The 26499-nt window shown below is 36.9% G+C and overlaps 2 protein-coding genes across 3 annotated transcripts; both read right to left on the minus strand.

Moving 5' to 3' along the window:
- Positions 1–18154: 18154 nt before the first annotated feature.
- LOC113297770 (B3 domain-containing protein Os03g0620400-like) lies at positions 18155–23165 on the minus strand. The gene is made up of 10 exons (XM_026546370.1): positions 23115–23165; positions 22535–23003; positions 22243–22445; positions 21734–22088; positions 21449–21645; positions 20461–20824; positions 20180–20373; positions 19230–19593; positions 18946–19142; positions 18155–18635 (listed from the first exon to the last, which is right to left on the minus strand). The coding sequence occupies exons 1-10, from the start codon at positions 23163–23165 to the stop codon at positions 18390–18392; spliced, it is 2640 nt and encodes an 879-aa protein (XP_026402155.1). The 3' UTR covers positions 18155–18389.
- A 756-nt stretch (positions 23166–23921) lies between these two features.
- LOC113284631 (UDP-N-acetylglucosamine transferase subunit ALG14 homolog) lies at positions 23922–26401 on the minus strand. 2 transcript variants are annotated; one of them, XM_026534153.1, is made up of 6 exons: positions 26320–26401; positions 26093–26213; positions 25101–25188; positions 24796–24945; positions 24627–24686; positions 23922–24304 (listed from the first exon to the last, which is right to left on the minus strand). In XM_026534153.1, the coding sequence occupies exons 3-6, from the start codon at positions 25146–25148 to the stop codon at positions 24128–24130; spliced, it is 435 nt and encodes a 144-aa protein (XP_026389938.1). In that variant the 5' UTR covers positions 25149–25188; positions 26093–26213; positions 26320–26401; the 3' UTR covers positions 23922–24127. The 2 variants fall into 2 exon arrangements, with proteins under 2 accessions (XP_026389938.1, XP_026389930.1); XM_026534145.1 differs by having other exon boundaries at positions 25101–25240.
- Between the last annotated feature and the right edge of the window lie 98 nt (positions 26402–26499).

The following is a 26499-nucleotide window of genomic DNA, read 5'->3' on the forward strand; positions in this document are numbered from 1 at the left end:
TAGGAAGTTCCTGGATACCAAAACACCATTGCCGGCACATACGTAAAATAGAAACACATGCCGTAACAAGGTACCGGCATGGAATCTAACCTAAAACCTATGTCGGTACCCTTCAGAACCAAAGGTTCTCTGTTTATTAGAAGCTCAATACCGGCATGGTATTCAGACTAAATTGAACGCCGGTACAGGGTTCCGGTGTGGTCTTCATCCTAAATCGAATGCCGCAACTAATTTCTGGTGTGGTCTTCAACCTAAATCTTATGCCGTAACGCAGTGCCGGTGTGGTGTTCATCCTAAATCGAATGCCGTTACACTGTTCCGGTGTGGTATTCATACTAAATTGAATGCCGGAAGCTACTGAATCTCAATTGTCTCAATTAGGGTTTGCGATTTTGACCTAAACCCATAGCTACAAATCGATTGAAACACTAGTTCAACAGTTCTAAATCACTTACCTTCTCACAGAAGCCATGTTTACGAGAGGTTGATTGTCCGAGTTCTCTTGTTCATCTTCCTCTTGCTCTTGAGAAATCAAAGCAATCCTCTTTTCTCGTTTTTGTTGAGCAATCAATTTTGATTTCTATTGGGCATCTGATTTCTTTCATGGAGGCATTCTTATGGGTTGGTTTTAATCGACGAAGAAATTTTTGATTGAACGATTAATGTAGAGTATATGAAGAACGATGAAGAAGAGGAGAGGAAGATGGAAGAATTTTTTTTCTTCAAAACCTAACCCTAACACACGAGTATTCCGGCACTCTAATGGGGGATAACTGATTTTGTGTTTGGTTTTAATTTTAAGTTTTTTATTTTGTGGGAAAGGTATAACAGTCTTTTCATAATGTTTTTTAATTAATCAAAGGGTGTTTTAGTATTTTCGCCCCAAAAAACATCCCTTAGCAGACACCTTTGGTTGGGGAAATTAATTCATATCCCCCAATTAGTTTTGATATCCCCAATTGCGCTTTCCAATTAAATCCATGTTTTATTGTCAAATTTTTTGTTTTATTTTTTATATATATAGTGTTTATACTGGACAGATTAGGGTATACCCAGATAATTGGGGTATACGACAAAATAAGGTCATGTTGAAGTAAAGCATAAAACTCCTTAGCCAATTTTTAAAAATGGCTAATCTATCCTTGCTTAATTAACACAAATAAATTTGATTAGGTTAATCAATTTAGTTAGTTAATTAGTAGATTAAAACTCTGAAATTAGGTTTTATTTAGATTGAACTCGTGGATTATGTGGGAAGATTTTTGAGATTATTTTTTTTTTGAGAATTTTGTTTGTTACGTTAAAGAAACCGTACTACCCAAACACTTATAAAAGTGGGATTGTAAAACTGCTGGGTGATTTCATGCTCAAAATTTGAGACGAGATGCACACTTCTGAAAGTGAAAGTATGAAAATCGGCATGGTCGACAATTTTTAAAGATAACGACCAAAAATAGCCAGCAGGCTAGTAAAAAGTAGTCGACCATATGTTTTTTGACATACATGAAAGGTTTCGTAAATGCTTCAAAAAAATGCTTGATTAGTCGGCATAATATTTATTTCTGAACCTGTCGACACGATAGTAGTCGACAATGTTGTCATTATTTCTTTCCATGATTGACCTTTTGCATCCTAAACATGAACAATGAAAATATTTTTCAACTAGTCGTCAGGTCAATATTTGAACAAGAAAATTACTAAGTAACAAATAGGCTTAGCCTTCAGGGACGACAATAATATTAGGTGCCGACTAAACCCTAGTCGCTACCTTAGCAAAAACAAAATAGTACCGACGGATAACGAAAAAGTACACAGAAACTTGGTTTTGGTCAGCAATTAGTCAGCAAGGTTTATAATCTATATAGTGCCGATTAATAAATAGTCGACATGGGTGTATTCAAATAACGTGCCGGATAATAACCAAATAGGACTCGGGAAACACAAGGATTTTCACAGCATTAGTCGGTAGGTTAGGAATTTCAAGAACGAACGACTAATAAAACTACGTTTAGCCAGCAAGGTTTTAAAGTTGAATACCGTGACGACCTTGTAAATGACACTTCCAGATATGAAAAGTCGGCATGATATTCAACCTAAGAAGCCAACGACTACTCCTAACTATGAAAAGCCGGCAAGGTCGTCAAAGACACCATGCCGGCTACATAACTGCAAATCCAGAAATTCTAATTTTCTAACCTAATTTGACATGTAAACAAAAAATAAAAGTGCTGGAGTGAGTTTAAGTAGTCACTTACTTTCTCAATCGTGTCATTTCTTCGGTTTCAGAAGTTTCAGTGATTTCTTCTTCACCTACATATTTTTCCTTTCGTTTGTATTGAACTGTTTTTCCAATGCCATGGTCTTCAACATAGTTTTTAAAAGCGTACAATTTACGCTTTGCTTCAATCTTTTTCAGAAAAGCTCGGAAGCGTACCTATGAAATGTTTTGACTGTGAAGCGTGTAGTTAATGATTTTGACCAAAGCCAAGAGCGCAAAATGGTCAAACTCCAAGAAATAATGTTCAAAAAATTTAAAAAGGTTGGTGGGATGTGAATGCTCAACCACTGCTCTACATGGTTATTTAAGATAATATTTGATTGTATTTTACATTTATAAATATTTTCATACCTATTTATAATATAAAAATCAAATTTTATATTTTACGATTCATCTCCAACCATGAATCGCCGCTTCACGCTTCAACCTACGCATCACTTCTCAAAAATAGAAAATGAATCACGCTCCGCTTCACGCTTTTGATACCTTGGTCTTCACTATGTCTTCTATAAGTTTGAAGATACCTTGGTCTTCACACGCGACTTCATGTTTGAAGATAAATCGACGATGAAATTTTCGAATCGACGATTACGACAAATTAAATGATGAGTTTTCGATTGGGGGTGGGTGGGTAGGGGAGGGGAGAAAATGAAATGAAAATGAGTTGATAAAATAATTATGGTAATTTTAACTACAATGGGTAATGATAGTTTTGTAAACTTCACCCATTAGGACATGTCCCCTTAACCCTTTAAAAGAGTCCACCTAAAATCGAATATACTCCAATCCGGCCAGTGTATTTATTAATTATCTAATAACAAATCATATATCTGATTAAATTATACGGGAAAAATCTTAATAATTGAAACTAAAAATTCACGACCATTTTGTACAAGATTACTCCAAGCTCTTTCTATGGAGAATTTTTTTACAAGAGATTACTTAAAAATATTTTTTTTTATCGTTGGAAAAATATCAATATGCAAGGATTAATTTTTTTTATTATTATTATTTTTTCTTTTTATTATTATTATTTTTTCACATGGTGTAAGATTGTACCTGCCATTTTCCAAGTCTGCATATACCAAGATTCAACCATTTCGTTAATTTCTTCCTCTTCTTTTTCCTCATTTTATGAGCAAAAAAATATTAAATTTGCTGAAAAAAAAGAAGAAGAACTGTATTATTTTTTTCTCCGTTAGTGTTGAATTTTGATCGTAGTTAAAATCGTCTATTTGTACAAAATAAGGTTGCTTGTTTGGTGTTAGAAGTGGGAGTTAATTAGGCAGCTGTCCCTGCCAATGCCATGCCATCCAAGCGAAAGCTAACCATTGAAATCGAATCTTTGCTTTTTCTTCTTTTAACGCAAACCCCCAAAACGCATCTGTTGGTTCATGGGCCTGTAAGATTTGCACACAAAAAAAAAAGAATTGGATAAAGATATTGAATTGCCAAAACCGAAAGATTCTGTTACAACACCTTTCCGTTAAGATATTTTTTCATTGTTTTGGATTTAAACTGGTCTTTCAAACTTGATAACATTGGTACAAAAACACGAGCCCATTATGCATAGAAGAAGAAAGTGAAAACTACAGGGATCTTGTAAAATAGAGAAAGGAGAGAAAGAGACACAAAATAGAGAGGGAAAGAGAGAGATTTCTTATTCATGTGCGTATAGAATACAATATTTAAGTCTCTATTTATATAGATAAAAAATTTGGTATCCAAAGTATGTAAATCCTAAACTTAGACATGAAGGGCATCTTAGTAAATAAACAATGGTTTATAACACTCTCCCTGATGACCACTGTGGCTAAGTCATTACAAGCATACCAGGAAAACTCAAAAGAGAAAAACCTGAAATTGCATAAGCATGTAAAAACTCAGACAGTGTTGGACACGTATATGTTGCCTCGTTAAAACCTTGACAAGGAAAACCCAGTGGGACAAAAACCTCGACTAAAGAAAAAGAATACAACGCGTTACGTCTAGTAAAATATTCCTTGTATGATGGTGCTCCCCCTGATGACTACTTCAGTTAAATCTTGGCTTGCAAATCTTTGAGTCGACACTTCCCAATTTCGATAAACGAAATTCTTGAGTGCTGGAGATATCAATGCTTTCGTGAGAAATCTGCCAGTTGATGAAGTATTCTTTTGTGTTAGTCTACTAATAGTGGTGTTCTCGAGTCTTCATGTTTCTTTCAATACATTAAGTACTTGAGTCTTGGATTGCTAATTTCTTGGAGATGATTTGCAGAAATAGTTGATGTAGTTTCTTCAACAAAGTGCCAAGATATGAATACCTTATAATACGTGAACAAAAATCGTATTTGTGAGAAGGAAATCCAAATTCTTAGGAGATGATTAAGTTGATTTGGGTTAATCAAATATGGGCATCCACCAAACAACCAAAATTGATACGACTCCCCCTTGGATGACCATCATGTTGAATTAAATTGCCTCATTAAAACCTTGCCAATAAAACCCAATGGAAAAAAAAATTTGGACGAAGGAAAAAAGAGCACAAATATCAACATTTTATACAAAATAAAATAAGTAATGTCAACAAGATGTTGCCTCGTTAAAACCTTGTCAGGAAAAACCACATGGGACAAAACCTGAAACGAAGGGAAAAGAGTACAACCTTGGACGTAAATATGGATGCTAACCCAACTATATGGGTTTTATAAAAGACAAGCATCAAAATAATAACTCTAGTCTATCTCAAAGGAGAGTTTAATCTAGCATAATTCTAACTGCAGATTTAAGAGAAAAAATAGAATTTATGCTGGTAAAGCGTGAAATTTTGTGTTTTTAAGGACTCCTCAAGAGACCCACAAAGTTGATAGCATCAACCAATTAATCTGGATTTTTGGTTTTATACCAAATTCTAAAAACACATAGAGGATTGTTCAGCCTGACATAATCGAGTCAGGTGGCTGCCATAATATAATTTGAATCCTACAAGGATAACAAATTTGAGTATGTTCCCAACCACATTTCTTGTGTAAATGCAATACGAGTGCTTCAAGGACTTGTTGCGCCAAAGCCTGCGGAAGCGTTAGGTTTCACTACTACAACGATACCTCGGTATTTCCAAGAACACAATCACACACACAAGAAGAACAAGTATTTAACGAGGTTGAATCCTCGGGAAGGAATAACAATTTTATATATCATCGTATAGGTTGGAATATACAAAACTCAAGCAGAGAAGAAGAGAACTCTTACTAGTTCTGGTGTGTTTTCTCTAGTTCTCTCTATGGCTATTTATACACATCAATAGGAGTGGACACATTCCTTAATAAGGATTACTTTCCTACAAGTATAGGGTTTCCTAACTTAGCTCTAAGAGAGAAACCTCTTAAGCTGCTATACTTAGGACATAAGTACTTGGTTTCCTTGACCAACTAGATTTCCTAATCTAGACCTTGACCGACCTACCAACAATTCTCCACCTCGGATCATGCATTCATGCATGAGACGTTCAATAGATAAAATCACCTCCATCTTCCAACGTCGATTGAACCATCACCGGCTGCCTACGTATCCTCAATAAGAATCAAACCCGACCGTAGTTCTCTGAAATGGCCTTGCTAGAAGGCCTCCACCAGGTTCCTAAGAACCTCTACCCCAAAAGGGTCTCTTACCAAACTGGAAGGATGTGGATAAATTTCGAACAATGTCGAAACTTGATCCCAGATACTACTTTAGTCAACATATCAGCTGGATTGTCTTTTGTATTGATATTCACAAGTAGAATGTCTTCTTCTTCAAAAATTTCTCTCACAAAGTGAAATCGTACGTCTATATGTTTGGTTCTAGCATGATGCACTTGATTCTTAGCCAAATAAATTGCAATTAGACTATCACAATGCACTGGCAGTTGGTCTTGCACAACTCCTAAGTCATCTAGTAAACCTTGTAACCATATAGCCTCCTTAAATGCTTCTGTCACTGCCACATACTCCGCTTTCGTAGTTGAAAGCGCCACAGTAGACTGCAAGATTGATCTCCAACTAACTGGTGCTCCTGCTACGGTAAATATTTACCCTATAGTTGAACGTCTATTTTCCAACTCACCAGCATAGTCAGAATCCACATACCCAACACACAACTGATTGTTACTTCTATCCTTCACAAACTCCAATCCAACATCAACCGTACCATAAAGATACCTCAAAATCCATTTCACAGCTTTCCAATGTCCCTTACCAGGACAATGCATATAAAGGCTGACCATACTAACTGCATGTGAAATTTCCGGCCTTATACATACCATCAAATACATCAAGCTACCAACAGCCTCAGCATATGGGACTTGGACCATATACCTTTGCTCTTCTTCGGTAATGGGAGATATACGAGCATTCAACTTAAAATGAGCAGCAAGGGGAATACTTACATATTTAGTTCCTTCGTAGACACCAAACTTCTGTAACACTTTCTTCAAATATGCCTTTTGAGACAAACAAAACTTACCCTTCTCTCTGTCACGTTGAATCTCCAGATCAAGAATCTTCTTAGCCTCTCCCATATCTTTCATCTCAAACTCAGATGAAAACTTGTGCTTCAAATTATCGATCTCTTTCTTGTTATTCGATGCAATCAGCATATCATCGACATACAAGAGCAAATATATGAAAGACCCATCACGTAGCTTCTTGAAGTATACACAATGGTCATAGTGACTTCTTGTGTATGTTTGTCCTATCATAAACTGGTCAAATCGCTTGTACCATTGTCTTGGAGACTGCTTCAGCCCGTACAACGATCTCTTCAGTTTACATACACAATCTTCTTTTCCAGCAACCTTGAACCCACTCGGCTGAGTCATATAGATCTCCTCTTCTAGATCACCATGTAAGAATGTCGTCTTAACATCTAGCTGAACTAGGTATAAATCATATTGTGCTACCAAGGCCAAAAAAATACGAATTGATGAGTGTTTTACCACCGGAGAGAACACCTCATTGTAGTTAATCACTTCTCTTTGGGCATAACCTTTTGCAACTAACCTTGCCTTGTAGCGTACTTGATTCACTAAAGATCCTTCTTTCTTAGCATATACCCACTTGCACCCTATGTCCTTCTTACCGTTTGGAAGCTTCATAAGAATCCATGTGTCATTCTTGTAAAGAGACTCCATCTCATCCTGCATTGCTCCTTCCCATTCTTTACACTCTGCACTATGTACAACTTCTAAATAGGAAGTATGAGTACCATCTTCAATAGCTGGTAATGCATAAGCAATAAAATCATTCATCCAACCAGGTTTCCTGGTTGATCTTCTCGGTTTGCTGGTTGCTATGGTCTCCATGACCGTAGCTTCTGTATCTTCTACTGACTCTTGTTCCTCTTCCTCAACAGTGTCACTATCATTTGGAACTTCAGTAATTACCTCTCTTGCAGACCCAATGTCTTCAGAAGTATTCTGAACAGATACAGACTTAACTGGAATTGGTGGAGTTGCATCAATCTCCACCTGCTGCAAAGGCTCACTAGTACTGGTGCTTCTATCCTCCACCTGCCGAGAACCCCAAAACTTTACCATAGACATCTCATCGAACGTGACATCTCTACTCATGACTACCTTCTTTTCAACTGGATTCCAAATATCGAACCCTTTCACTCCACTCTTCCTACCCACAAATATTCCTTTCACGGCACGACTATCAAGCTTATTTTCGCTAACATGATACCACGCAGGACAACCAAAGATATGAATTGAGTCATAGTCATAAGCTGGTTTACCAAACCATTTCTCCATAGGAGTTTTACCTTCTAATGCAGCTGATGGCATAATGAGGAAGCACGCATATGTAACTGCCTCAGCCCAAAATGCTTTACATAATCCAGCATTAGATAACATAAATCGTACCTTCTCCAGCAAAGTACGATTCATGCGTTAAGTTACCCTATTATGTTGCGGTGTCTCTTAAATGTGAAGTGTCTCTTTATCCCCTCATCGTGACATACTTGCAAGAACGGATCACTCTTCTACTCTCCACCATTGTCCGAACGTAGTACTTTGATCTTTCTGCCAGTTTGAGTCTCAGTTGCCTTTTTCCACCTCACAAATATTTCTAGGACTTCATCCTTATGCCTCATGGTGTACACCCATACGCGCCTAGAATAATCATCAATGAACGACACAAACCAATGTTTCCCTCCCAATGATGCATTCTTGGAAGGACCCAAAACATCTGAGTGAACAAAGTCAAGAACTCCACTAGTATTGTGGATAGTTGTGCCAAAGCTTGTTCTTGCTTTCTTGCACTTAACACAATGTTCACAAAATGCTAACTTGCAGGCAATATCACCTTTCAAAAAGTCTTATTGAATCAACCTATGCAACGACTTCTCACCTGGATGTGCAAGTCTCATGTGCCATAGCTTTGTCTTCTCGGTAGCTACACTCTCGATGTGTTCAGAAATAGACACATCCCCTGTTGTTGTACTCTCAATCAAGTATTACAAGTTATGATGATGTGTGCTCTTCATGATTACCATAGATCCAGAGATTACCTTTAGAACACCATTTTCAGCGACTATCTTATAGCCCTTAGCTTCCAAAGTTCCGAGTGAAATCAGATTCTTCTTTATGGAAGGTACAAATCTTACCTCCTTCAGCTCTCTAACCATACCATCATGCATCTTGATACGAACACTAACAATCCCAATCACCCTGCAGGTATGATTGTTTCCCATACGTACTTCTCCATCAAGCTCTTCAAAACTTGAGAACCAGTCCCGATATGGACATATATGATACGTTGCTCCAGTATCTAATACCCATGTACCATATGTAATAGTACAAGCTGATGGTGTCACAGTCAGCGAGAAATCAGAAGCATCATCTGATTCTTCATTACCTTTAGCAATGTTCACCTCGGTATTACTATTATCTCCTTCTCTTGCCTTACGCTTGATACAATCCTTAGCCCAATGACCAAAGTCATGGCACCAAGCACACTCATCTTTCTACAGTCGTGTTCTACTCTTCAAACGTCCTCTACCTTTACCATAAACACCAGTCTTCTTTCTCCTGTCTGTCGAATGACCTCTTGCAAGAAGCAAGTCATTGTTAGCTTCACTTGCAAGGTCTTCACGATCCATCTTCCTGAACTCCTCACTACGCAATGCTGTAGTGACCTCTGCGTATGTCATCTTGTCCTTGCCGTGCATTAATGCTTTAATCACGGGTTCATACTTTTCAGGAAGAGAGTTTATCAGACACAAAGCTTGTTCCTCATCGTTGATCTTCTCATCATAGTTAACCAACTCAGCAAGAAGTTTATTATATGAATCTAGGTGCTCGGTTAGGGTTGCACCTCTCTTCATGTTATAGCGATACAAACTCCTTTTATGATGTATCCTATTGGACACGTTCTTCACAAGGTATTCCTTCTCTAGCTTTTCCCAGAGATCCTTAGCTGAAGTCTCGTGTTGATAATTAACTCTTACTGCAGTTGCTAAACACCCTCGTATCGAAGCAAGACATAATTTATTCATCTTATCCCATTGCTTTTCAGACATCTCCACTGGCTGACCTTCTAGAGCTTCTTCTAGGTCAAGATGAACAAGAGCATCCATTACGTCCGTTCTCCATAAAACAAAGTTATTGGCTCCTGTAAACTTTTCTACCTTGAGTTGTGATCTATGTGAATGAAGTATTTCTTCTTTTGTTTCTTTATCTTTATTTGTGGACTCTGAATGTTCTCCTAAAGGATTTTTCGGATCAACTGTGTCGTCCCTGTCAACCATTGTTCACAAACAACCAAATATAGATAAAAACAAAACCTTTGAGATCAGTATTACCTCAAGCAATCTTCAGAAAAATACCTTTACTTCAACTACAATCCGGGTACCCGTATCCAAGAGCGTCTCCTTACTCTGATACCAATTGTTGCGCCAAAGCCTGCGGAAGCGTTAGGTTTCTTTGCTACAACGATATCTCGGTATTGCCAAGAATACAATCACACACACAAGAAGAACAAGTATTTAATGAGGTTGAATCCTCGGGAAGGAATAGCAATTTTATATATCACCGTATAGGTTGGAGTATACAAAACTCAAGCAGAGAAGAAGAGAACTCTTACTAGTTCTGGTGTGTTTTCTCTAGTTCTCTCTATAGCTATTTATACATATCAATAGGAGTGGACACATTCCTTAACAATGATTACTTTCCTACAAGTATAGGGTTTCATAACTTAGCTCTAAGAGACAAACCTCTTAAGCTGCTATACTTAGGACACAAGTACTTGGTTTCCTTAACCAACTAGATTTCCTAATCTAGACCTTGACCGACCTACCAACAGGACTACCACGCCAAAATCATCATACATGGAGAACAAAAATTTATTGAATCAATCCCAGGGTCTGAGAAAAAAAAAATAGAAGCCTCAAATCGTTTTTACAACGAAGAAATTTCTCGTATAAAGACGCAATATGACTACACCAACCTGTAATTAATAAGGCTTGACATGTTTAAGGTGTTATAAGTTTGGATCCAAAATTGCACCAATCGAGAAATTAATCCAACCTAATTTGGATTGTATGCCAACCAATCACATATGTCGATATTCCTCTGCAGAGGGGTTAACATACACCATCTTTATTATTTCAGTAGCTACTATAAATGAATATTCGACAATAATTTGCTTACTATAAGCCCACACAATTCTCAAGTTTATGCATATCTTGCAAAATTTAATCAATTACTGGTACCAGCACCCGCGGGTATAATCTCCTCATCTTCAAGTGAGAAGATATTATATTTGAGAAAGTGAATTCGGTACACTCAATTGGAGCACTACCAGTAGCCTCTTAAAGAGCGCTGGTTGTTTTCTAGATGTGATTGAATTTTCCTCTTCAAGAGGCAAAAGCTTATATAAAAGCAAAATGAGACATTCACGCCAATCATATAATGACAGCCTTTATCGATTTGATTAGGATGGGAGAGAAATTGATACAGCTTTTAAGTTAATGAGTACCAACGTCTGGAAGTTTATAGTCTCCCCAGATTATGGCGGAACTATTTTCATCCCATATACGAAAACAAGTTTCTTTGAGTATCATCCGGTTAAATCGAGGACATATACTCATAATAATAACTTGATTTTAATAACACCAGTTGTACTGTAGATAATGACTTCTAGAGTCATAAAATATCCTGGAAAAATAAAATTGTAGTCTACTTGACATACAAATTTAACATCAACCATAGGTTTTATTGGTTACAACCAAAACATATAAAATATGTAAATAAATCTCCAAATAATTGCATGACCTCTGTGGAAAATAAAATAATGATTTAGAATGAGATTATGGACACTTTCTTTTTCAAAAGAAAATAAATTCAAGATCATGGACAATTCAGAATGAGATTATGGACAATTTAGTCACAACAAGGACTAATGATATTGGCTAACAAGCCGGGTGCGCACCCATTGATCTTTTATGTCCTACCTTTTCCAACACCAAGTTGAACGGTCTCAATTTTGGAGATTAGAGCCAGAAGGAAAAATAAAAATTGCTCGATATCCCTCAAGAATGTAGCAATTCCTAGTTGTATTGTTTGGCTTATATTTTTCTTTTTAAGAAAAATAAAGAAATATGTACCATTATTTTTATATAAAAAAAAATCCATTGTGTGGTTCATGGATGATTTCGTGTAAAATACAGAAACCGTATACATAAAATCACATGATCTTCGTCTAATATGGACAGAAGATACCAAACTGAGTTGGACGTAGGTTTTTCAACCATGCATGTGATTCATTACCGTAATGGCAATCAAGTCTGAATCGATACTAGTTTTTGGTGATTATTGTTTCATTGTAAGGGATAAAAACGGTAAAACAATCCATTTTTTGGTTGAGAAATGGTTCCTTGTAAGGGATAGAAACCATATGAATCACATGATCAATGTCCAATAAATAATGATACCAAAATTAATTGGCCGTAGGTTTTTCAACCATGCATTAATTAAAATTACCGTTAAGGTAAACAAATTGCGATAACACCAATTTTCGGTGATTATAGTTTCATTAGGCGAATAGAAACTGTAAACCATCTTTTAATGGTGAAAATCAATATGAATTGGTCTAGACGATATACCAAAATCATATCATCACAAAAATAAATATATATATATATATATACCGTTTTGAGCATCACATAAATATTAAAAAAAAAGGAAAAAGAAATATCAAGCAAGTGATTTATGAACCCTATAAGACGTATGGAGAAAAAATAACAACGTTTTTTCTGGATAATGGATGAGCCCACGCCAGTATTAGTATCATTATGTATGCACTGATTTAGTGCTTATCTTCTTGTGTTATGAGTAACCAATACATGCAAAAGAGAAAACATGTGTCAATGTTTTTATTAAGATTAGATAAAGTTACTCAACGAAAAGAAAAGATTAAACCAAAAATAAAATCGATAAGAAAATATTGTTTCCCGAGATGGCATGTTATGCTGCTCCAAGAAAAGAAAATTAAGACATCGTTTCTTTTTAAAACTTAAAGTTTATGGCTGTTGTCCTTTGTAGAGGTCATAAATAAAGCTCCTGTCACATGGTTCACATACCAAAAACCTATAAACAAATTCAACAGAAGCGTTATTAAATTTTTTCGATGTATTAAAAAAAATCAAACTAAAAAGATTAGATATAGATGTAGAGGATCTTTTACGTTTGGATGGATCGGTTGGCTGAACAACATGCATGATAACGTCTTGTAAAATAGAGAAAGGAGAGAAAGAGACGCAAAATAAAGGGAAGAAGAGAGAGAGATTTCTTATTCATGTGTGTATAGAATACAATGTTTAAGCTTCTATTTATATAGATAAAAGACTTGGTGTCCAAGATATGTAAACCCTAAACTTAGACACGAAGGGCATCTTAGTAGATAAACGATGGTTTATAACAAGGGAGACCCATTTTTTAGATTTTCTCCACCGTGAAATCCACGGACGGAAATCTTCACGCGCTCCCCCAATTTTTTTGAGAAAATTTATCCCAAACCCATAATTTTATAAATTATGTTTCTTCTTTCATAAATCGTATTGTGTTTCAACAATGTCAAAACCCTACATCTGCAGGTAGGAAACTACTGATGTAGAGTGATATAGATATGCTTTCAGTTCTGAACGCACCTAGTAAAGCAAACAGGACGGCCCTTTACAGGCCCTAACTCTCTCTCTCTCTCTTTAGTTTCCTCACTAACGGAGTTCTTCTTGCCGATCAAAGTGTCGACAGTCTAAATCAACAGCATTCTCTCGCAAAGCTGTTAAGGTAAGTTTATCCCTCCCTCAAGATTTCGAGATTTTCTGATTCTTATTTCGTAACTAATCTTGGTTTTTTCAAAATTTACCCATTTTAGGATAAGCTAGGGTTTACAATAAGTCAATTTTTCATAAACCCAACGAGGTAGAACATGTACAGGTTTAACAATTGTTATGTCATGTCATACTGTTCTTCAATCCAAGTTTCTTGGGTGTGCAGTGTAAGTAATTTCGAACTTATTTGAACTGTTTTTGGTGTGAAATGTGAATGAGTAGGTAGCTTCTATAGTATAGGGGTTTCTAAGTCAAATTCTCAACATTTTTCATTACTGCATCAAACCCAGTATTCCAAGGTGATTAATTCAGATGGTGCAGCTACAAATGTGAAGATGAACTGCAGATGATGGAGTTATGGGTTTCTTATGAGGGTGGTAGAGATTAGAGAGAAGACTTTCTTAATTTTCAATTAGAAGTAAAGCTAATCACTAAGAGAGATTCTTATGAGTGTGGATCCAGATCAATTCTAAAGAGCTTGTGGCACTGACATATGTAGTTTGAGCACTTTATATGATTATATCTAAGGTGGATAGTTTAAAATGTCGTCTTGGTATATTCCCCATACCCTTGTCTCTTCTCTGATTCCTTGCAGTGACAAGTAATTCCTTTACACTTACGCGCCCCTTTGCAAGTGCTCTTGAAATACTACTTTTTTCATAGTATTGAAACCACCAAAAAATAAGGTTGCATAACTTGTCATGCACCTACAATAAGATCCACATAACATGTTATGCAGTCGTTAAAATGGATGCATAACCTGTTATGCATCCAAAATTATGACTGCATAATGCATTATGCATCGAGAAAATTATTGCACAATCTTTTATGCATCGAGAAAATAGATGCATAACCTGATATGCATCCGAAAATATGGATGCATACTGCGTTATGCATCAATTTTTTATGTACGGACTAAAATCAACCAAAACAATGATTACAACTTTGTTATGCAGATGCATAATTTGTTATGCAGTCGAGAAAATGGTTGCATAATTCGTTATGCGTCCGCAGAATGTGTTATGCATCTTTTTTGGTGGCTGTATAATGGTTATGTATTCAGTTTCCGAAAATTTTCCCTAAAATGATGATCACCTCCGATTTTTTTGTAAAAAATAAAAATTTGATATTGTTGTTTGTGCTCGTTGCGTAACTCTCTTTAAAAATTTCCTAACGAGATAAAATTTGTTAAATTCCAAGGCGCGGATTTTTAGATATGTTATATCCAAGTTTGCTTTACAATTATACCCCTGAAAAAATAGTATGCATAACGAGTTATCCCTGAAAAAATAGTATGCATAACGAGTTATCCCTGAAAAATAGTATGCATAACGAGTTATGTATTGATTCTTAATAATTTTGGATAATTTTGGGTATCACGGTTAGGGGTGTGCAACGGATGGACGGTTGCGTATTAGGGGTCACCCGCAACAAATCCGTCAAAGTTGCGGATTTATGAAATCCAACCGTGTACGACCCAATCACCCGCGGATTTCACATCCGCGGATCAGCGGATGGTACGGGCCGAATACGGATTAACCGCGGATTTAGTCACAAAAAGAGAAGAAAAAAAAGGGAGCACAAACTAGTACTTGAACGGTAGGGTTCTTATTCATAATAAGGAAACACAACGATCAATTTGCATAAAAGTAACAGGCACTGAATACAACATATAGAACTGAATTTGTTGATACGGCGAATTGTTGTTGCTGCAGAATAGAGTGTAGTTGATGAGGTAGCCAGAGAATATAGATCTGTAACTCATTGCTGCTTTCGGTCTTCTACAACTTTATGCAGAGATGCAAGAAATTCTTTGAGACATTTGTTGAAGACGCAGGGTCGTTCTAGATGAACCAGGTGACCTGCTTTCTGTATACCTTGTAAAGTTGTTTTATCTCCCAGTTGCCAGTAACATAAGTAGAATTATTAGTCTTAGTAAGTGACCATAAGCACCACCAGCTTTGCTAAAATCTTAGTTAGCCTCAATTATGGTATGTTTAGGCTACAACTGTCTTATAACTGCAAAGATTCACTCGCCATTTCATGTTCAAAGCAAGGTCTAGGTTGAATATTTGATCTTCCTCTCCCCAAAATAGGTGTATCCTCTGTAAGAAAACAAAGAACTTCAATTTTATTTTCGGAAATTTGAAGGTTGAATACAACTTTTGAAAATATTTACATGTACCAATTTCAATCACTCAGTGCAAGTAAAAGAATAAATTTGAATCATCGACTTAGGTTTCTGAGTTTCTCACGGGATAAAGAAGTTTATATATAAAATCAAACTTCTAATATTATCCTTAGTAATTTTATTAAATTCTCTTACTATCCTACGGTGCGGGTGAATCCGCGGATTTACAAAACCAACCGTAACCAAATCGCTAAACCTTGCGGATTTGAAAACTCAACCGTGTCCGGCCGATAGACTCTTGCGGATTGGTATTCACCCGCAATTTTGCGGACGGTTACGGGTGAAATCCGCGGTTTCGGTTTTTCTGCACACCCCTAATCACGGTACATAAAATTAATTGTGGGCCTGACAATGAGAATATTTTTTTTTTTGGGCCTTGGCCTAATTTCCCCGAGAAGAAAAAAAAGATTTATTGGGGACCATGTTTTTTTTTGGGGGACCATGGTTTTATTTTGGGTAAAGACATTAGAAGTAAATCTTGGTCACCCCTTATCTGGATATTTATATTAATACCTAAATTACCTCCTGATTGATTTTGGGTGATGATTAGTTAGTGTTAATAATAGTTAGTGTAATGATTAGTGAGATGATTAAGTTAAAGATAATTAGTGAGATTAAAAAGTCAGATGTTTTTTTTTAAAGAAGTAGAATTATTGAGAGAGTAAAGTTAGAGAAGATGAAGAAGGAAAACATGAAAAACGATGGATTTTATCAACCACAACCGGAGGAAGGGTATTTGGGTACCCAGGTGTGCTTCAAACTTAGATAATGTTGGTTGAATTGCTCCAAACTTTCAAAAAAAATGAAATTTTTTATGTAGATTTGGGTCAGTTGGGTTACCATATGTCAAGAACATGTAACCGAACACACCTGAAAGTGTAGTTCGTTTACGTTTTCCAAACACACAGGTTACCGAACTCGCTCGTTAATGGAGGTTTTGGTCGTACAGTGTAATGTTCGGTTACCTAGGATAAAATGGTAGGTAACCGAACTTTGAACTTAACAATTTATTTGGGTACATCTTGTGTGTTCAGTTAGTTCGCAAACTTCAACGCAACCAAGTTCCCAACCGAACTGCAGGTTAAAAGTAACCTAGTGTTAGAAGTTCGGTTGGTTCGCAAACTTCAACATATTGCGAATCAACCAAACTGGGCTTATATATGCATATATGCAATTAGGCAAACGTTCGGTTACTACGAAATTTATTTCTTGGCGAATTAGATAGAGTTCGGTTACTAAGTTTCAAAGGTAGAGTTCGGTTACAAAGAAAACTTAACATTTTTGCGAACAAACCGAACTTGTGGACTTCTCATTATTTTCGTAAACTAAAGTTCGGTGATATCCTTATTTTGCGAAGGAACCGAACTTATGGACTTCTATTGTTCTAATACAAGGAGTTCGGTTAAAAGTATTTTTTACGAATCAAACGAACTCTATTGGCTAAGTTCGGTTACTTTGTAGTTTTAAAATTTTTTGCGAAAAAACCGAACTCTATTGGCTAAGTTCGGTTATTTTGGAGCTCAAGATAGTGGCCACAACAACACAGTTCGGTTAGACTGGATTTGTTTTTTTTTCGGTTCTAAGGGTGGAGTTCGATTACTTTGTAGTTTTAAAATTTTTTGCGAAACAACCGAACAGAGAGTTCGGTGACTTAGTTTTAAATCCAATAGAACCGAACTGTTCTTCGTGTTCTTCATTTTCAAGAAGTTCGGTTAGTAAACTAGGTTTTTTTGGAAAATCGGCCTAACCGAACATGGCTCTGTAACTCCTGCTAAAATCCTATTTTGATGATTTCTATTCGATTGAAGCAATCAAAATCAAATTAAAGTGAAGGGTTTGTTGGAAAATACCTCCGAAGTGGTCCCATGGCAAGATTAGGCTGCGGCTGGTGTCTTTTATACTCCATAAAATTATCATGTAACAGAACTTAATTGTGATTGCATTGATGTTGTTACATTTCTTAAATAGGCGGTGGTGGTGGTGGGAGGAGGTGGTGGTAATCGGTGGTTGGTGGTTGTGATAATCGGAGGTGGTGGTGGTGGTAATCGGCGGTGGTGGGCGGTGGTGGTGGTTATTGATGATTGGTGGTGGTGATAATCGGAGATGGTGGTGGGAGGAGGTGGTGGTTATATATATATAGGTGGTTATTAGGTTGGTTTTAAATTAAATTAGGTTATGGATAGGTTAGTCATTTCAACGTTTTAGGACACTCCTTATCATTATAGGGAAGGTGGCCTAATAAAACCATGGTACCCTCAAAAAAACCATGGTCCCTAAAAAGATCATTCGAAGAAAATAGGACCAGGGGTTAAATTTCCTGAAAACACTGGCCCAACAAAAAAGGGAATGTTTTTGAGTTGTTCTGCTTCACTGGGAAGACCTACATGGAGCAACTCATTGCCATTTCTACATATCAGATCAAGTTCATTACCTACCACTACCACTGTACTGCCCAAATGGAAGCCTACTTTACTATAACCAGTTACAAAACTGCAGTTCTCCCTAAGACTGCTACAAGTACTGAGTAACTATGCGTATAGTACGCGTGTGTGTTTCTCCAGTACCATGTTCATACTCGGAAGATGTGAACAAGCATCTCGAAATTTATCCTGTCAACAAGTTCAAAGACGCATAAATCGCCTTCTTTCACATGATTATCTGTAGCAAATTCATTCCAGCCTAGAGATAGCTTGGTAGCATTCCGTGATCGAGAAACGCACCGGACTCTCCAGGTTCTCCCATCTGATACCCTAAGAGTGACCACCATCCGCACTCTTTTTTTCAGATATGAGGTCCCAAAAGCCTTGGGAATCACCTGCATGGAAAATAAACTCGAGATGTGCCATTAAAATCTTAAAGATATTTAGCAGCTAACATAAATTACTCGTTGTGACTAATCTCTCAATAAATCTTTCGCCTGTGTTAGTGATCTTGGTTGATAGTTTTAAGCAGAAAGTGGTAAATATAACCTTTTGGCCGACTATAAACGTATTCAAAATTGTAATACCAGTTTCGAAACTACATATGGAATTGGAGCAAGAGGAATTCAGTGACATAGGCAGCCGAAAATTGTAATATAACCAGTCCAAAACATAATAGATATGCATTCGGAACACAAAGCTTACCACGTAGCCTCCTTTTACATAAGAGGGTCGCATAAGGATTTTGTAGAAAGGATTATCAGATGTAAAATCTTCAGCTGCATCAAGTGCACTTTCTAGTAATTGGCTTGCCTGGAATGCCGTAGTATAAGATCTCTTATGACCAAACTTACTTGAAAATGCTTTTCGTTTCCGGGATGCTAGGGGAAATTCATGTGTAGCTACAGTTTACAAACAAATTAAAACATGAGGCAACAAGATCCATGTAACAAGGCAAGAAAATCAGAATTCAATTATGAGAGTCATACCAGGTTCGGCTTTCTGATTAACACGGCCTTCACTCGATGCAAACTCAACAAAGGTAGACATGGGAGGTTCATATTTGGTTTGAGTACCACTACTCGAATGTGCTGAAATTATTTCTTGTGAGACTCGGAAAATGTGAACCTTCATCTCCACATTTGTCCTATCAACTAGTTCAAAAACACATATATCCCCTTCCTTCAAATGATTATCTGAAATGAATTTAGCCCAGCCCTGATATAGCCCTCTATTACCATGTGTTCGAGAAAGATATTCAACTTCCCAGGTTCTGCCATCTGAACCCCTAAGAATGACCCCCATCTGTGTTCTGTACTTCAAATATGAGGTTGCAAAATCCATAGGTACCCTCTGCGTGCAAAAGAAAATCAAGATGCGTCATCAAAAATTTACAGATATTTCTAAGCTAACATGGGTTAATAGTTAGGACGACTTTCTCAACAAACTATTTGCCTATGGTTGTAATCTTGGTTGATAGGTTTACATAGACAGTGTCAAGACAGCCTATCGGCAAATAGTAAAACTGGGATATAATTAGTTAAATAACCACTAATACAGCTTTTAAGCAGGATATACTGCAACTAAATTACTACCGATACTGTTGTAGTACGGTCAACACTGTTATTGTGCACACGCATGCGTGTGTTTCTTTACTACTATGTTCAGACTTTATACAATATCCTGAAGGCTTGGAAAACGGGAATATTCATCTCAGAATTCATTCTATCAACTAGCTCGAAGATGCAAACACTGCCTTCCTTCAAATGATTATCGGAAATAAAATTAAGGTCGGCCCTTAATAACTAGGACTAAGCTTTCCAAAATCATGTTTTACGCGCTAGTGAATTGCCTATACCGAAGTTACCCATATCTTGACCAACGAGCCAATCACTAAAGGAACAGTAAAACAGATATGCTTTCGGAACAGAAATATTACCACATAGCCTGCTTTGAGATAAGACGATTGCATAAGGACCCTGTAGAACGGATTATCAGATGTAAACTCATTAGCTGCTTCAACTGCACTGTCTTGTAAACGGCTTTCCTGAAATGCCGCAGTATAAGATCTCTTAGGAGTAAACTTACTGGAAGCTTTTTGTTTTTGAGATGCTCCCCGAAATTCATGTGTAGCTACAGTTTACAAACAAATAAGAACATGAGGCAACAAGATCTATGTAACAAGGCAACAAAATCAGAATTCAATTATGAGAGTCTTACCAGGTCCAGCTTTCTGATTAACACGGCCTTCACTCGATGCAAACTCAACAAGGGTAGACATGGGAGGTTCATATTTGGTTTGAGTACCACTACTCGAATGTATTGAAATTATTTCTTGTGAGACTCGGAAAATGTGAACCTTCATCTCTATATTTATCCTATCAACCAGTTCAAAAACACATAAATCGCCTTCCTTCAAATGATTATCTGAAACGAATTTAGGCCAACCCTGAGATAGCCTTCTATCATGTTGTGCTCGAGCAAGATACAAAACTTCCCAGGTCCTCCCATCTGAAACCCCAAGAGTGACTGCCATCTGCGTTGTAATTTTCAAATATTGTTTTGCAAAAACCATAGGTACTCTCTGCGTGAAAGAGAAAATCAAGATGTGTCAGAAACTTCTTTACATATACTTTCAGCTAACATAAGTTAATAGTTGGGACGAATTTCTTAACAAGCCATCCGCCTATGGTTGCAATCTTAGTTGATAGGTTTACACAGAAATTGGCAAGATAACCTATCGGCAGACAGTACTGAGATATAACCTGTTAAGATACAACTAGTACAGTTTTTAAGCAAACTACCAATACTGTTGCAGTGTTGTCATTACAGCGTTACTAAGTGCAAGCGTCTGTGCATTTATGTCTGAAAGGCTTGGAAAATGTAAACATCGTCCCATAATTCATCCTATCAACTAGCTCAAAGATACAAGCACTGTCTTCCTATAAAATATTATCTGAAACAAATGTTGGTCAGCCCTTGATAACGTTCCAAAATCATGTTTTACAAGCATGCAAGTGAACTTGGTTGTAGTTAACTTAGAAAGGGGATAAAACGACCTAGTCATAGGTAATAAACAATTCAGACAGTAAATTTCTCATAGCGACCATTTTCATATACCTTGCTTCAAAGCTACCAATATCCTGACCAAAGAGCCAATCACTAACGGCATAATACAATAGATATGCTTTCGGCACATAAAGCTTACCACGTAGCCTCCTCTTACATAAGAGGGACGCATAAGGACCTTGTAGAAGGGATTATCAGATGTAAACTTTTCAGCTGCTTCAAGTGCACTTTCTTGTAATTGGCTTGCTTGGAGTGCCATAGTATAAGATCTCTTATGAGTGAACTTACTGGAAAATGCTTTTCTTTTCTGGGATGCTTGAGGAAATTCATGTGTAGCTACAGTTTACAATCAAATGAAAACATAAGGCAAAAAAAAACCATGTGATAAGGCCAGAAAATCAGAATTCAATCATGAGAGTCTTACCAGGTTCAGCTTCCTGATTAGGACGGCCTTCACTTGATGCAAACTCCACAAGAGTAGACATGGAAGGTTCACCTTTGGTTCTACCACCGGAATGTATTGAAATTATTTCTTGTGAGACTCGAAAAATGTGAACATTAATCTTGAACTTAATCCTGTCAACTAGTTCAAATACACATACATCCCCCTCCCTCAAATGATTATCTGAGACGAATTTACCCAGCCCTGATAGGCTTCTCCTACCTTTCACTCGAGAAAGGTATCGGGCTTCCCAGGTTTTCCCATCTGAAACCATAAGAGTGACCGCCAACCGTGTTCTGTTTTTCAAATATGAGGTCCCAAAAGCATTAGGTACCCCCTGCATAGAAAAGAAATTCAAGATGCACCGTTATAAAATTATACGTACTTCGCAGTTAAAATAAATCAATAGTTGCGACTAATCTATCAATAATCCTTGCGCCTATGGTGTGATGAATAATAAAATAGATATGCTCTCGGAACAGAATGCTTACCAGGGTCCCTCTTTTTAAATAAGAGGACCGCATAATGGCCTTAAAGGACGGATTATCAGATGTAAACTTTGCAGCTGCTTTAAGTGCACTTTCTTGTAATTGGCTTGCCAGGAATGCTGCAGTACAGGATCTTTGAGGCCTAGACTTACTGGAAAACGCTCTTTGTAGTTGGTATGGTTGCGGCAACTCACACATAGGCCTAGCTACATACATTTGTAATCAAATCAAACCAAGAGGAAACAAATTTATGCAACAAGGCAAGAAACTGAGAATTCAATTATGAGAGCTTTACCAGATTCAACTATCTGATTGTGATTATCTTCATTCGATGCAAACACACTAAGGGTAGACAAGGAAGGTTCGCCGTCACTTTGAGTACTAGTACTACTATCCGAATGCACTGAAATTATTTCAATTGCAGCTGGATGAGCTGAAATCAATTCAACATCGTCAGAATGAGTTGAAATCACTTCGACTTCATGATTAGTACTTTCAAAATGAGATGGGTACTTTATCTCAGTAGCATTCATGCCAAATATATGAACCTGAAACCTCGAATTCCCATCATATCTGAAAACCATAAGATGTCCAACACAAATAGAGTAAAACTCCATAAATTCTGGCCAACCATTCTCAAACAGAACTAAACCTTCAGCTTTCTTCATTCCTATATGCCAGATACCATTGGGTATCTGGATGATTGCATGGTCAGACTCAGACAGCTCTTCTCCAAACTTTCTGGCAAATTCTTTTGGAAGTTCCTGTCATGCACAAACTAATTTCACTTTCAAGGCAAAAAAAAAAAAAAAAAACAGAAAAAGAGACAGTTTTTCTGGTACCCAGAGAAACACAAAACTGATGTTAACCCTTACCAGCCGTTTGTCTCTGACGATGGAGGAGTGGAATATCTTGAAAAAATGCATTGTTGAGAGATGATACTTGCTTCTCTTAAAATCTTGCTATTGGCTCTGTAATGTAGGAAAGAAGACAGGAGATGAACAGAACAAGAGGAATGCACCATCTTTTTATGTGGCATTTCATTTTTATATTGATTTCCCTCTTGTTTTGGACTGCAGTTGTTTCATAAAATGGCACATGTTGCTGCATGCTGCAAGTGTAATCATTCATAAAATCTGAGAAGGAATAAATATTTTATTCCTTGCTCTCTCTGGTCTAATCATCTTCTATTCCCAAAGTACAGGTTGCTAAAACTAAAGGGAACCTATGAGTTTATTTTTAGGGGCCTAAGTTTGTTTGCTAATGCCCAGAACAAAAGCACACTGACAAACTCAACAAACTTGACTGGTATTCTGAAGAAACTCTGTGAACTTGAGGGGAAAACTAAGGGGGGAAAGACACATTTCCTAGTCATAATTTTTTGAAAGGAATTTCATATGGTAAGATGCCTGAAACCAAACCCAACTTTTGCTAAACAAAAACCATGACTGCTAATGAGAGGTACGAATTTACTTGGGGTGTACCATTCCCAAGGTTAAGGTGTTCTGTCTTATATGGACTTTGGTACTCCCTCAATTAAATTAGTACCCCTATTAGCAATCCTGACAAAATCAAGAAAGGAATTTGAAATTCACATTGTAGAGTGAACCACTAACAAAGCTTCTAACTATTGCGGAATCTGAATTGCTAGCTCACACAAGTGGTAACACAGAAAAACAAAATAGAAGCAAGACAACCAAACAAAACCATAATATTAAAAACAAAATTCGTCCATTGTGTCAACAGAGAGATAAAGTTATTTACACTCTTCTTCCTTACCTGTTAAAATCTCAACAGGCATGGCTTAATCAGGAAAAGGTACATATACCCAACATATTTCATATGAAAACTGACATACAGCAGTTGCTGTAATGGCATCACTGCGTTCCTACATAAGACAACCAACATAGAGAGTTTGGGGATATTTCTTTTGTAGGTGAGGCCACTGCACAAAAATGAGATCAGCAATATGCAGCTTGTAAAGAAGAAGGCCGCTTAAAGATAACCTCTTGACCCTAGCGATACTCTCAACATAAAATATGGATGACCATCTAATCCCAAGAACCTGCAGCCAAAAGCCAAACAAGGTCAGGCGGCGCGGAACTCTCGTTTACTTAAAGTGAGATTGTGTATTTGCTCCTAAGACAAGTAAAACCAAAAATTGGAAAAATCAAAATGGTGATAAAAAACCCATGAAAGTACTTTATCATTTTCGTGGTTTCATTTAAACAATATTCATCTTCACAAATCAGAATATAAAGCTCTATGAAGAATAAATTTGATTTGGTAGTCCCTCTTAGGATGAATTTTGTATTCTTGGTTCATTTTTGTGTTAATGAGAAATGAAAATATATTGATCGAGCAAAAAAAAGAAGAAGAAAGTTGACCTTAAATAGGAATGCGATTACGCAGAGAGGAAAACACGTCCCAGGGCCATTGCAGAGGATCTGAAAGTATAACCTCACTATGTTGCATGAATCTGAAAACTGTAATGTGACTTCCATTGTTGCCGTAATAATTACAGACATTTAATTGGTTGCAAAATTGAGATCATACCACTTGAGGCCTGATTTTTATCATCAACAGCAGAGCATGAAGCAAAGCAATTAGTATTGTCCCTACTGATGTCAAATATGATTGACCTACTTCTCGGCTTCGGTAAATTTGCATGAACTGAACTGTTACCTTTAGCTTGTCAGGATCTGCCTGAGGGTAAAAACCGTTTCAAGAAAACAAATTGATACAAAAGAGCTTCGGAAAAAGACAGAAACTCAAGTATTGTATGGACTATGAACACCGTCAATTTCCCATTAACAAAACATAAGGAAAAAGGAAAACAGAAAAAGAAGAAAATCACTAACCTGACCAACCATAGAGGCTTCCAGTACTTGAGCTTTCTGAAGACTCATATTATCAGTTGAAGCTGCTATGTAGACTCGCGGTGTAAACCTGTCCCATTGAAGCACACGGATGAGACTAAGCATCTCAGCCGTGTGACCACCTACATTATGATCACACCCCAAAGTGCACATATAAGAGAAGAAAAACAGAAGAAAGCAACTTTCCAGCAAATACAAAACAAAGATGATGATGGTAGCGGCCATTCCTTCACCCAGGGGAAATAAACAAAATAATATGTTGGAAACTTTTAAGCAGAAACTAGCGGCCATGCAACAAGATCACAGGAATGTAAGAAAACAAGAAAAACAAAATGAATTGGATGAAAAAAAAATTGACCGCAAATAAGGTTTTTATAAACTATATTTCTGGTGAAGGAAAGAAAAAAATCTATTTCACTATAATTCCATTGTGAAGGGATCAGCTGTATCATGCCCAAGAAAAAAATCATACATTACTTAGACTTTTGTTTAACTTCCCAAGTCTTCACTAGACTCTATCTTCACCATTTATTAAGTAAGAACCCTACTGCTCATTAAACCCCATTCTTCGCAGACAAAATCTCTACTCCTGCTGAAATTTTAAGAACTGATAAACACTCCACGGAGTAATAAAGTAAACACACAAATAAAAAGGTTCAGGATAGTGAAGTACTATCGACAGTGAGTTCTCACTCCCTCCCAACTACTAGCATTAGAGTTCTTGGTGCATGATAACAATTAGAAGAGTGATAACATTATGAGACAACTCCATCGGTGTATGTTGCACCAAGAGGAGAATAAAATCTATTTGGCACAATGTTTTTCTAACTGTATAATAATAGAAAAAATCCATCAAAATGGGTGGCAGAATTAGGACTTGATTTCGATACTTCCACATATAATTGCAGCTAAACTTTGTCACAAATCACACATTCAATGTTATAGGAGTATGAGAAAGAAACAAAAAAGTTTACCTTATTCAATTATGGTGATGGCCCTTAAACGCAGAATTGCATATGCAAAGCAGTTGGCTCACATTTCCATTGATGTGTTTCCATTTATCTAGCCCAGAATAGATGCAAGGTAGCAGCAATCCTGTTACAAGGTATCAGCTGAGCAAATTGAATTCACCAAACAGAAAAACAAAACCCTAATTTGGAAAAACAAAAACAAAATTTTCGATATGAACCCTAAAATGTACCTTCATGAGCAGGGGAGATGGTTTCAGATTGAATCTTGGAACCAACCCAAATTATCACAAGCTGATGCGAGAAAGAGAAATGGAGGATTTTGGGGAATATTACAGTTCTAGTGGGCTCGTCTATTCAGGGTCATTTTTGTCAATGAAAATATGAAAGCGACATGGTATTGAAAGTCCAGC

The sequence above is a fragment of the Papaver somniferum genome, chromosome 1 (genome assembly GCF_003573695.1).
Source record: "Papaver somniferum cultivar HN1 chromosome 1, ASM357369v1, whole genome shotgun sequence".
NCBI classification, from domain to species: Eukaryota; Viridiplantae; Streptophyta; class Magnoliopsida; order Ranunculales; family Papaveraceae; genus Papaver; species Papaver somniferum.